Below are 17,432 nucleotides of genomic sequence, written 5' to 3' on the forward strand. Positions count from 1 at the left end.
GGGGGGGGGGGGGGGGGAGAGGTGCATGAAGAAGGTGGAATTTCAGGAAGAACAGTTTTCGAGGAAGAGATGAAAGTTCAGATCTCTGACTTGGATTCGTAGAATACATTCTTGCTACTTGTCCCAGGCGAACGTTCCAATCTCCACGGAATTTCTGGTATTTTTCCACGAGGAGTGGTATTCCAGAGTTGCATTTTAAATAAAAGAAGGAGAAGAAATGCGGACGGATGAAGATAATAAATTAAAAAAACTAGCGATATGAATATTCCTCGTGAGGATTGAGATATTTGATTATCTTCGATGAAAAGTTGAAGGAATTTCAGCTGAAATTGATAAATAAGGAAATCTCAGAAATATTTGCCACCATTTTTTTCTATTTGGAGATAAAAAAGGGTCGGAGGGTCACGAGGTCATATAGGTGAAGGTCAAATAAGGCCAGGCGAAGGTCATACAATGCAAGCGTGAGGTCATACGGTTCAGGTGAAGGTGACAAGGGCCAGATGAGTATCATTTATAACCGTAAAAAGGTCGTATAGGGCTAAACGAAGGTAATATAGGGAGAGATAAAGGTCAAACAGGGTGATATGGAGGTCATATGGGGTGAGTGAAGGTCAAATAAGGCCCGATGAAAGTCATACGATGCAAGCATGAGGTCATAAGGGTCAGGTGAAGGTCAAACCGTTCCATATGGAGGTGATAAGGGTCACATAAAGGTTTAAAAGGCTCACGTGGAGGCCGTGTGAAGGTCATAAGGGCTCTATGAAGATGATATATGACCATGTGAAGGTCATGTAGGGCCAGATAAAGATGAAAACAGTCGTATGAAAGTCATACAGGGTCAGATGAAGGTCACAGCGGGCCGATGGAGGTAATAGGTGCCATTTGACGGTCATATAGGACCTCATAAAGGTCTTACAAGGCGAGCGAAACGTCATATAGGTATAGAACAAGGTCGTGTTGAAGTCTTATGGAGACCTTATTGCAAGAAACGGAGCAAATAACTCGCAGGGGTTTGACAAGTGAAATAACCAGCGGGGATGGGGGGAAGCTAGCACTCAATAAAATTAATTTTCACAATCTTTCGACAAATACTGAGGCCAGATGGGTCATCACATCACTTCCACCACTCAAACAAAAAACTTCATTTTCAATGAAAAACAATATCAATTTTAAAAAACCGAAAACAGTCAATTTTTTCGATTAATTTAGTCATCTAAAATGAATATACACCGCGGGAGTGTCAAGTGTGGTGAGAAAAGTTAAAAGAGTAACGAAAAAAGAGAAAAATAAGAAAGTAAGGAAAAAAAGAGCGATAAGAGCTCGTGGAAAGTGGATGAAGCCCTGCCAAATTAGAATTCCTTGCGTGCTTCTGGCCAAGCTATAAAAGCTCCCCATGAAAACGACATTTCCCCCCCCCCCCTCGCCCCGCACCGCCTGACTCCCTGGATTACGATTCCAAGTCAAGAATTTTTCCATTTATCGCTCACACACTCTTTCACTCTTACTTGACTCGGTTTTTTTTTCATCCCCCAATTCCTTCACCCCGCAGTGGCTGTCTTCAATCTTTGGATGAGTGCATACAAGAATTCGATGGAATTTCACAAGCATATGAAACAGGGGTTTTATTGCATTCAGAGAACTGATACGTTCCACTCCCCATACACTCGAGTAAATATTTTTTTTATTGGGGAGAATGAGTCGATTGGATGTTTCATGGGGCTATAATTATTTTTATGGGTTTTTTGTTTCTAGGTCAGAGTGCAACAGAAGTACTTCCAGTGTTTCTTGCACCGCTGGAGAATCATACAGTTACACAGGGAAGAGATGTTTTCTTCACGTGTGTTGTTAATCATCTTCAAGGGTACAAGGTAAATTGTTTTTCTATCGAGAAACTGTTCTGTGGGAATTGAATTCAAATAGGCATTTCATTTTATTGGTATGTAAAATGAAAAAAAATTATATTTATGTGAATATTGAAAAAAAAATATTCGCAAATTTCTAATGAATAAAATTTTTCATGCAAATTCAAATACTTGAGACAATTATTTAGTGAAGATGAAATATACCCTCGAATTATCGTCATTGTATGCAAACGACGCCAAAGCTACTGGAAATTTTTCGAAATTTTAACTCTTTTAACTGTTCCTCCAGGTAAAAATGGAAATGTTTTATTTCGATATTTCTGGCAACTCCGATCGTTTCATTAACATCAGAAACGTCAGTAGATATAGAATCAACGTTCACTTGACGAAAAATTCGATTGGCTGTGTGAACTTGGAGTCGAAGTTTGATACATCGATTTTTTTTCATATAGTATCGATTGTACTAAGTGAGTACCTGAATGTACGACATTGTACTAAGCGCGTTTTTCCACTTCCTACACCCTATACAAACTAAATTAAATTTTTTTTTTTAAGATTTTTACAAGATAAATTAAATTTTTTTTTTTTGCGATTTGGTTTTTCGCGATTATCTCGGAAACTATGAGAGATAGAGCCTTAAAACCTAAATTTGGGTCCCCTATAGGCAACCGGACGGCTCAGAATTGCGTTTTTCCACTTCCTACACCGTATAGAAGCTAAATTAATTTTTTTTTTTTGGCGATTTGGTTTTTCGCGATTATCTCGGAAACTATGAGAGATAGAGCCTTAAAACTTATTCCATTCGATTCCTGAGGAAATTTGGGTTCCCTATAGGCGGATCGACGGCTCAGAATTGCGGTTTTCCACTTCCTACCCCCTATACAAGCTAAATTAAATTTTTTTTTTTTTGCGATTTGGGTTTTCGCGATTTTCTCGGAAACTATGAGAGATAGAGCCTTAAAACTTATTCCATTCGATTCCTGAGGAAATTTGGGTTCCCTATAGGCGGATCGACGGCTCAGAATTGCGGTTTTCCACTTCCTACCCCCTATACAAGCTAAATTAAATTTTTTTTTTTTTGCGATTTGGGTTTTCGCGATTTTCTCGGAAACTATGAGAGATAGAGCCTTAAAACTTATTCCATTCGATTCCTGAGGAAATTTGGGTTCCCTATAGGCGGATCGACGGCTCAGAATTGCGGTTTTCCACTTCCTACCCCCTATACAAGCTAAATTAAATTTTTTTTTTTTTGCGATTTGGGTTTTCGCGATTTTCTCGGAAACTATGAGAGATAGAGCCTTAAAACTTATTCCATTCGATTCCTGAGGAAATTTGGGTTCCCTATAGGCGGATCGACGGCTCAGAATTGCGGTTTTCCACTTCCTACCCCCTATACAAGCTAAATTAAATTTTTTTTTTTTTGCGATTTGGGTTTTCGCGATTTTCTCGGAAACTATGAGAGATAGAGCCTTAAAACTTATTCCATTCGATTCCTGAGGAAATTTGGGTTCCCTATAGGCGGATCGACGGCTCAGAATTGCGGTTTTCCACTTCCTACCCCCTATACAAGCTAAATTAAATTTTTTTTTTTTTGCGATTTGGGTTTTCGCGATTTTCTCGGAAACTATGAGAGATAGAGCCTTAAAACTTATTCCATTCGATTCCTGAGGAAATTTGGGTTCCCTATAGGCGGATCGACGGCTCAGAATTGCGGTTTTCCACTTCCTACCCCCTATACAAGCTAAATTAAATTTTTTTTTTTTTGCGATTTGGGTTTTCGCGATTTTCTCGGAAACTATGAGAGATAGAGCCTTAAAACTTATTCCATTCGATTCCTGAGGAAATTTGGGTTCCCTATAGGCGGATCGACGGCTCAGAATTGCGGTTTTCCACTTCCTACCCCCTATACAAGCTAAATTAAATTTTTTTTTTTTTGCGATTTGGGTTTTCGCGATTTTCTCGGAAACTATGAGAGATAGAGCCTTAAAACTTATTCCATTCGATTCCTGAGGAAATTTGGGTTCCCTATAGGCGGATCGACGGCTCAGAATTGCGGTTTTCCACTTCCTACCCCCTATACAAGCTAAATTAAATTTTTTTTTTTTTGCGATTTGGGTTTTCGCGATTTTCTCGGAAACTATGAGAGATAGAGCCTTAAAACTTATTCCATTCGATTCCTGAGGAAATTTGGGTTCCCTATAGGCGGATCGACGGCTCAGAATTGCGGTTTTCCACTTCCTACCCCCTATACAAGCTAAATTAAATTTTTTTTTTTTTGCGATTTGGGTTTTCGCGATTTTCTCGGAAACTATGAGAGATAGAGCCTTAAAACTTATTCCATTCGATTCCTGAGGAAATTTGGGTTCCCTATAGGCGGATCGACGGCTCAGAATTGCGGTTTTCCACTTCCTACCCCCTATACAAGCTAAATTAAATTTTTTTTTTTTTGCGATTTGGGTTTTCGCGATTTTCTCGGAAACTATGAGAGATAGAGCCTTAAAACTTATTCCATTCGATTCCTGAGGAAATTTGGGTTCCCTATAGGCGGATCGACGGCTCAGAATTGCGGTTTTCCACTTCCTACCCCCTATACAAGCTAAATTAAATTTTTTTTTTTTTGCGATTTGGGTTTTCGCGATTTTCTCGGAAACTATGAGAGATAGAGCCTTAAAACTTATTCCATTCGATTCCTGAGGAAATTTGGGTTCCCTATAGGCGGATCGACGGCTCAGAATTGCGGTTTTCCACTTCCTACCCCCTATACAAGCTAAATTAAATTTTTTTTTTTTTGCGATTTGGGTTTTCGCGATTTTCTCGGAAACTATGAGAGATAGAGCCTTAAAACTTATTCCATTCGATTCCTGAGGAAATTTGGGTTCCCTATAGGCGGATCGACGGCTCAGAATTGCGGTTTTCCACTTCCTACCCCCTATACAAGCTAAATTAAATTTTTTTTTTTTTGCGATTTGGGTTTTCGCGATTTTCTCGGAAACTATGAGAGATAGAGCCTTAAAACTTATTCCATTCGATTCCTGAGGAAATTTGGGTTCCCTATAGGCGGATCGACGGCTCAGAATTGCGGTTTTCCACTTCCTACCCCCTATACAAGCTAAATTAAATTTTTTTTTTTTTGCGATTTGGGTTTTCGCGATTTTCTCGGAAACTATGAGAGATAGAGCCTTAAAACTTATTCCATTCGATTCCTGAGGAAATTTGGGTTCCCTATAGGCGGATCGACGGCTCAGAATTGCGGTTTTCCACTTCCTACCCCCTATACAAGCTAAATTAAATTTTTTTTTTTTTGCGATTTGGGTTTTCGCGATTTTCTCGGAAACTATGAGAGATAGAGCCTTAAAACTTATTCCATTCGATTCCTGAGGAAATTTGGGTTCCCTATAGGCGGATCGACGGCTCAGAATTGCGGTTTTCCACTTCCTACCCCCTATACAAGCTAAATTAAATTTTTTTTTTTTTGCGATTTGGGTTTTCGCGATTTTCTCGGAAACTATGAGAGATAGAGCCTTAAAACTTATTCCATTCGATTCCTGAGGAAATTTGGGTTCCCTATAGGCGGATCGACGGCTCAGAATTGCGGTTTTCCACTTCCTACCCCCTATACAAGCTAAATTAAATTTTTTTTTTTTTGCGATTTGGGTTTTCGCGATTTTCTCGGAAACTATGAGAGATAGAGCCTTAAAACCTAAATTTGGGTCCCCTATAGGCAAACGGACGCCTCAGAATTGCGTTTTTCCACTTCCTACACCCTATACAAGATAAAATAAATTATAATTTAAGAAAATTTTTTTTTTTTGCGATTTGGTTTTTCGCGATACCAACACCTACACGTCACTAACCACCAATAAAATTCAGAAAAACGTTTGTACCATTTTTCTGAATAATCTACGACTGTTTTTGAAGCTCTCAATGGTTTGCACTTGGTCTCATTATCATGTACATTAAATTGTTCCGTTTGTACTGCGATGGGAGTGGAAGTACGGAAGATGAAACGTTTGTACTCACATCAAAACTTCACGAACTACATATGGAATCCATTACGATGATTTTACGGTTGATAAAAAAGGGAATCAGGTGATTTGATGAGAATAATAATAATAATAATAATAATAATAATAATAATAATGAATAATTTTCGTTGGTACAAACGAGTACTAACTATTTAGAAGGTATCTGTATGTTTTCCTGACGTCCCTCATACATTTAAGATTTTAGAAGGGGGTGAAGTATTGAAAGGGTTGATTAATGAAATAGAAAAATATATTACATACAGGTGCTATCCATGCTGAGTCCTTGCTCATGAAATTTTTTTCCGTACCTTCATTTCCGACGCTGCACGATTTTTCCCGCACCCCTTACGTCTAGTGGTGCGGGGTACAAACAAAAATGAATGTGGCACATTCACATACTCACTGAGTACAATCGATACTATAAGAAAAAAAATTGATTTATCAAACTTCGTCTCCAAGTTCACACAGCTAATTCGATTTTGGCGGAAGTCGACTTTCCCCCGAGAAAAATCCAAGATCTGACACTTTGGCCCTGGGTGAAAAAAAAATTTTTTATTTCGACATTTCTGGCGCGTCCGAGGGTTCCATTGGCATTAGAGGGGTCAATAAATACGGAATCAACATTCACTCGGCTAAAAAATTCGATTTTGGTGAAAGTCGACTTTCCCCCTGGGAAAACGGAAAATCTGACCCTTTGAAAATCTGAAAAAAAAAACTTTTTCAGTTTATGCTTTTTCCACATACTTTTAAGAGTTCTGGATAGCCCGTCACTTGAATAGTCGGAATCAACTTTCACTCGGCAAAAAAATGCGATTTTGCCGAAAGTCGACTTTCCCTATGAGAAAATCCAAGATCTGACCCTTGACCCAGTGAAAATGAAAATTTTTTTTTCCGTCTTTTCTGTCGCCTCCGAGGATTTCATTGGAATCAGGGAGGTCAATAAATACAGAATCAACGTTCTGTTGATTATACTATAGAGGAGGACTTCTCAGGGCCGGAAACAACTGAGGATTCGAAAGGTCCCCGGAAAACTACGTCGCAGAACTGATTAGGACTTACCAGGTCAATCTAGATCTGGAGAAATCTTGAAAGACCTGTGTCTGTCCAAGCAGAACCAAATCCTCGACTCCGGCAATGATTTCATTTCTTGAAATTTGAATGTATGAATTTAAACACCATAAAAGTGTTTCGGATTTGACGCCGAAAATTCAGATGAAAATTTTTAATAGCGTAGTCGATTTGAAATTATAATGTATTTTCATTCTTTTCTGCACAGGTTGCCTGGATAAAGTCAGATTCCCGTGCGATTCTTGCAATTCATACGCACATGGTGACACACAACCCTCGATTGTCAGTGACTCACAATGGACACAACACGTGGAAACTTCACATTTCTAACGTACAGAACAATGACTCTGGTACTTATATGTGTCAGGTCAATACAGACCCAATGCGAAGTCAAGTGAGTACTTTTCCCGTTTTCAGGGAAATTTAATTACGTCGAGAACAAGTTGATCATTTATAAATAGTTCTGATGAAGATCACAATCCCCAGAACTTCATCATTCCCAAATATCAACAGATAAATAATGAAACGTCAAGAAAATCGTTTTTTTTTATTTCGGAAATTTATTTGAATTAAAGTTTCTTTAATTTAAATAAATCATTTATTTTTCTCTGAAAATGAAATATTAAAAATTTCAACTAATAAAAAAATAAATAATTAATACAAATTATCCAGATACTGGTCGAATACGTCTCATATATTTTGACTACTTTTNCCCCCCCCCCAAGTGCCATTCAAAAAATTTAAATTACTAAAAAAATTGATATTGAATGCAAACTAATTTTTAAAAAATTGAAAGAAAAAACAATTTTTTTCAAAAGATGGGACACATGGTGGTCCAGATACCCCCCGACATAATTGACGAGGATTCAACAGACGGTATGGTGACCCGTGAGCGTGGCAATATAAAACTCCGTTGTAAAGCAACAGGGATACCCCAACCAATGGTCACATGGAGGCGAGAGGACGGCCGAAACATCACTCTCCGCGAGGAGGGACGTGAAAAATTGTGTAAGCTATTCAATTCCCATCACGAGAAAAAAAAATCCCCATCCCCCCACCCCCCAATCCTCTCTAATTTCATCGCGAGAAGAAAAAAAGAGAAAACGAGTGAATTGTCTTTCTCCTGAAAGTGGTATTGCACGCGCAATCCGGCGCGTTAAATCGTTTTCACCATCTGGAGTCAGTGCCCAAACCCTTTTCCAAAAAGTTACAGTCGTTTTCTCATCTCCTAGAATAACCCGTAGCGCAGGGAACATCCCCCTATTACAGAGTACTGCCCCTCGGACATCTTGAATTTACTGTCCTCGTGCCTTTCACCACACATCTCTGCCATTCCTTCATTACGTAGCCCCCACGTCTCAAATTATCCTCGTAACTTTTTTTATTCCCTCGGGAGTTTCATTTAAGGACGTCTGAGTGGTAGAGTCCCTGTTATACCATTTGTTTTTAGAGAATTCAAGTAGTATAAGCATAACTTTAATTTTGACATTTTTTTTCTAGAAAATGTACCAGTTTTCCGCCACAGTATTAGTTAAAATATCCACAGAATCCTGCACATGGCGTGCTTGCTATTGTTTTTGTAGGGGATAAGATTTTCACAAATACTAGAGAAAAAAGTAAGCACGCCACATGCAGAATTCTGTGGATATTTTAACTAATACCGTGGCGGAAAACTGGTACATTTTCTAGAAAAAGATGTTGCGCATCGAAAGTTAGGTTTTTTTCGAATAAAAAAAAGAAAAAAACATCCTCATGCCCATGGCGCAAAACTGGGAGAAAACGTGTATTTCCCTTTATGTTGCGTCAACATTTTTGTAATACAATTTGAACCAAAAACAACAATCTGGAACTGGCGCATGGCGCGTTGTTTGAAATTTTTGATAATTTTTGTGGTTGTGGAACTCTATTTCCAGAGTTCGATTCCAGAGTTCATGGCAGAGATGGCAGACAAGATGTGAATGTTTTTTGAGGCCGGAGTGCAAGAGCGGATCGCTAAGTGGCGTGCAAATGATTCTAAGGATAATTTTCTAACTAGGGGAGACTCCTGAAGAAACTATTATTCTGTCGTCTTCGGGCTAAATTTTCTCCACCCCCACTATTTTTAATCCCCATAATTTCGTTTTATTATTGTTTTCACAGCTGTGAAAAGCTACGACGGTGAAACCCTCAACTTGACTGGTGTTATACGACAGGAAATGGGCACATACCTGTGTATCGCCAGCAATGGAGTACCACCCACCATTAGCAAACGTTACTCCGTACAAGTGCATTGTGAGTACCCTCTCTGAATATCATAATATTTTTCTACACTATTCCGTTCGTGGAATTTCCCGTTTTTTTAATTCAGAAAAATGAAGAAATTTTCCTCCTTTTCGTCGGTTTTAGTTCCGTTCAGGGCGTCACACCACTTTTTCAAGTGTCAGAAATATCGAATTGAAAATTTCAGCCATTTCTCATAAATTTCTTGTTTTTGGAGATGCTTTGAATGCACTTTCTATCCATTTTTCATAAGGAATTGAGTAATTACATTCTCTATACGATTAATTTTACGAAAAATCACATGAAAAACTCTCAAAAAATGTTGACAAACATGAAAAGACACTCGACGTATATTTTTATTGCAAAAGTCAATTATAAAGTCGATCATTCAGATTTCAAGTTAATAAATTATCCATCACACATTTTTGGTGTTTGAAAAAAGTGATGTGACTTCCTGAATAGAATTCGATGTTCAGATTACCCTTATTTTTCACTAGTTTGGAATTACCCTTGGAATTACAGTTGAACCAATGATAAAGGTGACGAATCAGCTTGTGGGAGCACCGGTTAATAGAAACGTAACACTTCAGTGCTCCGTTGAGGCATCGCCACGTGCTATGAATACTTGGTTCAGGGATAAAGGTACAATATTTCTTGATTTTTCTTCAAAGGTAAGCCTTCGAGAGGCTTTATAAATTATCCTCTCAACTCGACTTTTGGATTTTTAATCGAAAATTAACGAAGAGACGAAGCAATTCATCTCCAAAGGATTATTAACTCTCAATAATAAAATAATAAAATAAAATAATCAAAATAAAGTTTTCATTTCCGTAGAAAAAATGCATTTCCACATGCTGAAACTTCTAATTAAAGATGAATCAAAATTGATATTTTCAATCTTCAATATCTCCCAAACAAATGATCCGAGCCAGAAAAATCGTACCTCATTTTAAAGTTTAAGAAAATACCTTGAAAGTAAAGAAAAATCGTTGAATTTCACTCAGTGAATGGCGAGTTATCGTCGATTGAATTCAACCCACTCTGAAGCGAAATGCAATTCATTTTTTTAACTATAATTTCATGACAACATGACGTTTACACAGTTTATTGAATATTTTCTGGAGATGTAATAATGAGATATCACTGAATTTAACTCAGCGCATGTGGAGTTACTGACGATTGAATTCAATCCACTCTAATTCGGAATGCAGTTAATTTTCAGTCTTCACCCAACTATTGAATTTATCACCCATAAATTTAATGTCATCCTCCCTTCAAACATTCCCATAAACGCCTAAAAATAAAAGTTGAAGTATTCAACCCCCGATCATTAATGCAAAACCTCCCATAATAATTTAAGGCCCGGGTGTACTGTCTTTCGAACGTTATCTCGACATTTTTTTTCATCCTTCGTCATCTGAAATTGTCAATTAAGTCCTGCATCATGCAGAAGTTTTGAAAAATTCTGAACCTCAATTAAAAACGCTCCTTGAAAAAGTTCCTAATTTCTTCAATTTTTTTCTATCATTCTATCATAATTTTTGGGAATTTCTACATGACGTACCACTCAATTGACAATTTTGGATTACGAAAGATAAAAAAAATCCAGTTAACATTCGAAAGATAGTACTCCCGGGCCTTAAAAAAAATTAATAAAACAGGTGAAAAACTGCTGCCAAGTGGAAAATACACGATGACAGAATTCCAGCACAACGAGTACTCATGGCAGATGAATCTCACTGTGCACAATTTAGAAAAAAAGGACTTTGGTGGATACTCCTGTGCAGCAGTCAATGCCCTGGGGAAAGCAGAGGCCAGTGTGCGTTTGCAAGGTAACGATGAATTAATCCATTCACCCCAGCCCCCCACTCCTTCTCAACTCTCTAGGGCTATTAGCGCGAACTGCACGAGGATAGATAGATGGGCCAGTGGGTGAGTGGGTGGGTGGTTGGCTCAGGTGCAACAGGTGTAGAGACGGAAAACGATGGTATGAAGTGGATTCATCCCCCCCCCCCTTCTCAATACCATTTAAGCTTCGTTTCAATCTGTGGAGAGGCTTTGGTAGCCGAGAAATGTTTGATCAATCCCTCCCTCTCCCTTCGCCCCCCCCCACCCCCCCATCGTTAATCATTATTCGCATATCGACGTGTGGTCAAAGAAAACGAAGGATTAATAAAGGTAGTTTATTGGATGTGAGGATAACGAGGTTTTTCAGGGGAGATTTCCGATTTATTTTTATGCGAGAAGTGAGAAAAAATTGAAAGTGAAAAAATTCAATCAATTTATTCAGTGAATTAATGATTATTCTCTCGTTAGTTATTTCATTGTATTCAATCGGTTTTGGGAATATTGAGGGTATTTAAGGAGGTTTTACAGTTTGGTACAGACCACACTATAGATTCAACTATTTTCAATCGTCAAATTTGTCAATTAAAGTGGGGGAGAAAAGTTTCACTGGGGAAAAAATAGCCAAGTACTTGGATATCCTTCAAATTTTTATTCAGGATTTTTTTTGGTGATTTGTGGAGGAATTTAATCATATTTTTCACGTGGAATGTGAGAAAAAATTTAAAAAAACAACTTTCAATAATAAAAAACAAATAATAATTGAATCATTTTTAAAAATTGTTTCATTATTATTCTCTCATTACTTCCCTTGAATTCTTTTTCATTCAATTAACTTATGCAATATTGAAATTTTTTTATCATAGTTTCTCATCTACTGCGTTCAACTTTGAATTTTCATTTCCAAAAAAATACAAAGTTTATGCCCTTATTGTAACTGATACCATGTTCATCGTGGGAAAAATTGACTCAAAACAATTCCGGAAATGATAATTAATAATTACAGAATTGGAACTAGTAACAGAAACAACACCAGGCCCAGTGACTCGTCACACAGACGCAAAAATTCGAAAGAAAACAAACGGGAAGAAGAAAGTACACAGAAGACCCTACGATCATCAAGAGGAGACCGATAATTACTTGAGTGGATTTGAGGACTTCGGTACGACTCAAGTAATGGGGGGGAGTACTCAGGAGGGTCACAGAACGGAGAGGCCCTTCACATTCAGCGAGCGACCTTGGGTAACTATGGTATCAGCCACTCAGAGCCTCTATCCGTCGTTTCAGGGAATTTTTCTGCTGCTATTTGCCTCATTATATCGTCAGAGGGTTACGATTTAAATGGACTTTATGGTCTGATTCTGATCTGCCAAATTTATGTACATATGAGAGAGGTTTAGTATCGCGTGTGAATGCTGGCGTATTCTGAGCTGGGGAAAATTACATTTCAATTGAGGGAATACAATTAAGAAAACTTTTTTTTTTGTTTTAGTTGAAGGGCAAACGGTTTTGGGGTTCAATTGAGGGAATACAATAAAGAAAACTTTTTTTTTAGTTGAGGGTCAAATGGTCCTAAATGCATTTGACCCTCAGCCCTGAACACCATCAAGGGCCATTTGACCCTCAACTCCAAACGTTCTTAAGGGTTGTTCGACCCTCAAGACCATTCAACTCTCAACTCCAAACGTCCTTGAGACTCCTTTAACCCTCGACATTATTTGACCCTTGACTAGAAAGAAATGGTTTTGAGGGTCAAATGATCCTTAAGGTTTTCAATTGAGGGTCCAATGGTTTTCAGGGTTAAACAACCCTCAAGACAATTTGACCCTCAACTCCAAACGTCCTTGAGACTCATTTAATTCTCGTGACCCTCATTTGACCCTCGACACCATTTAACCGTCAAGTAGAAACAAATGTTTTTAAGGGTCAAATGATCCTTAAGAAGGTTTTCAAATGAGGGTCAAATCGTCTTCAGGGTCAAACAACCCTCAAGACAATTTCACCCTCAATTTCAAACCTCCTTAAAGCTCGTTTGCCTTTCAGAACCATTTGACCCTCAGCTAAAAACGAAGAAAGAAGTTTCTTAAATTGTGCAAAGTATCTTTTCGGCCCATTCTCCCCTATTAATTGAGATTCTCGTGACCAATTATCAGTCCAATCTGACAAACAAACGCTTAATTTATAATTTTATTTTAATTTTATTTTTGATTGACTAAAATCGTAAATGTTCATTCAATTTCTGTTTTCAAAGCCAAAATGAATAATTATTCAGTTGTCCAGACTAATGAACTTGCGATAATTCAAATAGTCAGCCATAATGACTAGTTCTCTATGAAATATTACCCAGCTCTGATACGCAACCAATTGAAACTAATTTAACGAGTATCGTAATTGGAATGAGCGTGTAATGATACGAAATATATGCGGGTAAAACTCTGCGGGCCCATATTTGTTCGATTAATCGAGCATTTAACGGTGAATTATCCAAGAATTCTCCGTTTCGCATTTTTCCATTCATTAGCCATTGTGGATTACCATCGGAATGAATTAACTGATGGGTTTCGAAGGGACTATTAATGGTTATTACCGTGATTTTAAGAATTCTGTAAATTGTCTTCCCCATTTTTTTTAATGGTACCATTAGTTGGATTAATGACCAATATCATGACGCTAGGCGAACGGAATTACCCGATGGGGGTGTATATAATCTCGCTATTGCAGGTGAATTATTAAGTAGAGATATTCAATTTTAGTCCGACTAGAAAGCAGATGAAATGTGGTAGATTTGACGGATGTATTTTTTAATGATTGCGGTATTTCGTTGGAGTGGGATGCTGTTGGATGGAGTTTTGGGGAATTTAAAGACTTGAGAAAGAAAACCGATAAAATATCGCAGAGAAGAGAAGAAAAAATTTATTCTCTCTTCTCGTTGAATATTGAATTATGAGTAATTTAAATGAAACATGTCACAAAACATTTTTTGTAGAAAATTTCAAGAACTACAAAAAAATTCCAGTGACTTCTTGTCGTAGAATCACCCTTTTTAAGATAAATGTGAAATTAATATAAATTTCAGATTCTAGTTTCAAAGGCACCGATTTTATGTTCCGTTAATTAGTAAATTATCTCAATAATGAAGGCTTTTCGATGAAAATGCGAAAAAAATTTTTTGTAGCGAATTTCAAGAGCTGCAAAGAAGTTCTTGACTTTTTTTCGTAGAATCACTCGTTTTTTTAAATAAATACACAATTAACAAAAGTGTCAGCTTCGAAGTCGCCGAAAATTAAAAAAATATTGGAATTGATTCATTATGTTTAATCACTTCGCTACACAATAGTCTCCATTCAGACCCTAACGACCCCTTTAATGACTCACTTGAAATTCCGACAATATGACGTACCAAAGTCTAGACTATTCGATAACATCACGCACCATTCAAGCTTGAAATACGAAAAAAAAGTGATGATTCTCTGAAGAAAAAAAAGGTGAAGTGATCCTACAGGATCCATTCAGCGGGAAATGGGTCATCACAGAGCTAGCCCCCCAAAACATCTCTGATGAAAATTTTCTCAAGCTTTCATCTCACCAGACTCTGCAGATAAACACCAAGATAATTACAAGACCTGATAAGCGAATGCCTCCATTCCACTCCATTACTATAACATAAATTGAAAGACTTTGAATCGTTTCAATTTTCATCTCGAGTTAGGACCACGAGTTATTCACTAATCAGACGTAATACTGAGAGCCGAGGCGCTGAGACAATAAATAATATAACGTCGAGAATTAAGAATAAAAGCGTTTGATCGAGATTTTCATTGCGTAATAAAAATCGTGTTAAAAGTCACATTGAATTCAGTAGTGAAGGGACACTTGGTGCATCGACTCCACTTGAGGATTAATTTTTGGAGAATATGGATACTGAGGTATTTATAAAAAATTATTCCTCAAAGGGATTTCTGGAACAGAAAAAACCACTGAAGTCTGAGCGGAATAGGCTTTTACCACTTCACCACTGAATTATGAATTCTGAAGTTTCAGCCATCATAAAGATAATGTAAAGTTGAATAGATGAATTAGAAAAAATGTTATTGAGCTCGTAACGTATGTTATTATACTGTGAATTTTTTTATGATTAAATTTTCTATTGCGGATTTTAAATTTGTTAGTGAAGTTGTAAAATGTGTGTTGATTTTTGTCATTTTAGAAAATTTCACCCTCAACTACTAACGTCCTTAAGGGTCATTGACCCTCAAAACGATTAATTTCTAGTTGAGGGTCGAACAGCCTTTAGAACCTTCGGAGTTGAGGGCTGATGGTTTTGAGGGTCAGATAACCTTGAAGAACATATACAGATGAAGGTCAAATGATCTTGAGTGTCAAACAGCCCTTACGAACTTTAAGGGTTGAAGAAAAAAGGGTCATTTGGCCCGTGACCCACGTCTCCTAGAGTTCTTTGCCCTTCAAGACAATTTGATCCTCAAGATTGCTTAACCCTTAACTGCAAACGTCCTTAAAGGCCGTTTGACCCTCAACTTCAAACGTCCTTGAGGGTCATTGCCCCTCAAAACTATAAATTTTTAATTGAGGGTCAAATGGCCTTTGGGGTCAAACAACCCTGAAGAACATTAAGGGTTAAAGGTCAAATGGTCTCAAAGGTCGAGTAGATTAAAGCAGAATGATAGGAAAGGGTCAATTGCCCCTTAAACCGATTTAACCCTATACTCTAAACGTCCAAACGTTAAAGGCCATTTGACCCTAAAACGATTTGACCCTCAACTTCAAACGTCCTTAAGGCTCATTGCCCCTCAAAAAACCCTTAATTTTTAATTGAGGGTCAAATGGCGTTGGGGTCAAACAACGCTGCAGAACATTTTGGGTTAAAGGTCAAATGGGATCAACGGTCGAGTAGATTAAAGCAGAATAATAGGAAAGGTTCAATTGCCCCTTGAAAACATTTAAACCTAAACTCTAAACGTCCAAACGTTAAAAGCCATTTGACCCTCAACTTCAAACGTCCTTAAGGGTCATTGGCCCTCAAAACAATTAATTTCTAGTTGAGGGTCAACCAGCCCTCGTTCTATTACATTTTACAACATCACAACTAAAATCAGTATTCATTTCACGAATAAAACGAGAGAAACAAAGAATTATTTCGCTGAATAGTTTAATTTCGAGTTGATTTTTTTATCGAAGAATGAAAAATACGAATGATAACATACACGGCAACGACACATATGAATTGCATAGGACCACGTTTACTGTGTAAATACTACTAGAATACAATCTATTTACTACTGTACATAAATAAATAAAAATATGAGGTGCGAGGAGGAGTATGTAATCATGGAGATGCCGAAAGAATGTTAGATTTTATATGTGAAATCGATGAAAATAATAACTCTATGTGCAATGCAAAAGAATCAAACGAGCAACGAAAAGACGCGAACAAAGTCTGATGAAAAATGTTCACGCACATTTAATTGATTAGAAGATATTTCTCGATGGTAATGGTATTGAATACATATCCACGGAGAAAAAAAAAATGAATCGAAAGAATACATTCGACATTTTATTTGTCTTTTGGCTAGTAGATTCATAAGTGCTTCATATTGATGATAATTTCACTCCAAAATGGGGTTTGTACGCGAGCTTTAATAATTTAATCTCTCGTTAAAAATGAAATTAAAGTCGAAGAAGCAGTGATAATTGGGAGAAGTCAACGATTAAGTAGGGTAAAAGCCACGTTCATAGAAATTCATTGCAAAAATGAAACTTGACAGAATTCAATCTTCAATATCTCCTGAAGGAATAATTCGATTTGGACAAGTGAAAGGTCATTTCGAAGATTGAAAAAGTACCTTGAAAATGAAAAAAAAATGGTGAATTTCACTCTACCAGTCTCAAGATATTCAGCATTAAAGATTATTATTCAATCTAGTCTCTTTCAAGTCCAATAAAATCGGATTTCACTCTCTGGTGAATATCTCCGAATCTAATGGAGATAGCGAAATTTTGATGAAAACCTTTTTCGCAGAGAACTTCACGAGCTACAAAAAAGGTCATTACCAAAATGTCGCTATCCCCTCTCCATTCCAAGATATTCAGCGAAAACTGAAAAGTAAATAAAATCCAATGTGCTTTTACCCTAATAAACCCAGACTCTGTGCTCGTTGTTGATGAAATACCAATGAAATAACACCATTTATCTTTTATAAATTGACAAATAAAAAATAACAAATGTAAATAATATGCCTTGAAGAATGAAGTGGGAGAGAAGTCAAAAAATATATTCGATTTCATTGAGAATGTAAAGATAACGAGAGGTACGACGTATAGCATCTTAAATACTCAAGACAATAAAATGTTATTA

At 37.2% G+C, this 17,432-nt stretch overlaps 1 protein-coding gene across 1 annotated transcript in view; it reads left to right on the forward strand.

Moving 5' to 3' along the window:
• LOC107048165 (lachesin) overlaps window positions 1-17,429 on the forward strand; it is a 20,940-nt gene extending 3,511 nt beyond the window's left edge. Inside the window, exons 2-8 of the mRNA XM_015271213.1 lie at window positions 1,753-1,868; window positions 7,164-7,349; window positions 7,774-7,963; window positions 9,095-9,226; window positions 9,737-9,856; window positions 10,876-11,046; window positions 12,066-17,429. Of these exons, the coding sequence (XP_015126699.1) occupies window positions 1,753-1,868; window positions 7,164-7,349; window positions 7,774-7,963; window positions 9,095-9,226; window positions 9,737-9,856; window positions 10,876-11,046; window positions 12,066-12,400 (1,250 nt within the window). The 3' untranslated portion in view covers window positions 12,401-17,429. The remainder of the gene's footprint in view (window positions 1-1,752; window positions 1,869-7,163; window positions 7,350-7,773; window positions 7,964-9,094; window positions 9,227-9,736; window positions 9,857-10,875; window positions 11,047-12,065) is intronic.
• Window positions 17,430-17,432: the final 3 nt, after the last annotated feature.

Source organism: Diachasma alloeum, unplaced genomic scaffold (genome assembly GCF_001412515.2).
Source record: "Diachasma alloeum isolate Michigan unplaced genomic scaffold, Dall2.0 Dall_scaffold_00185, whole genome shotgun sequence".
Lineage (NCBI taxonomy): Eukaryota > Metazoa > Arthropoda > Insecta > Hymenoptera > Braconidae > Diachasma > Diachasma alloeum.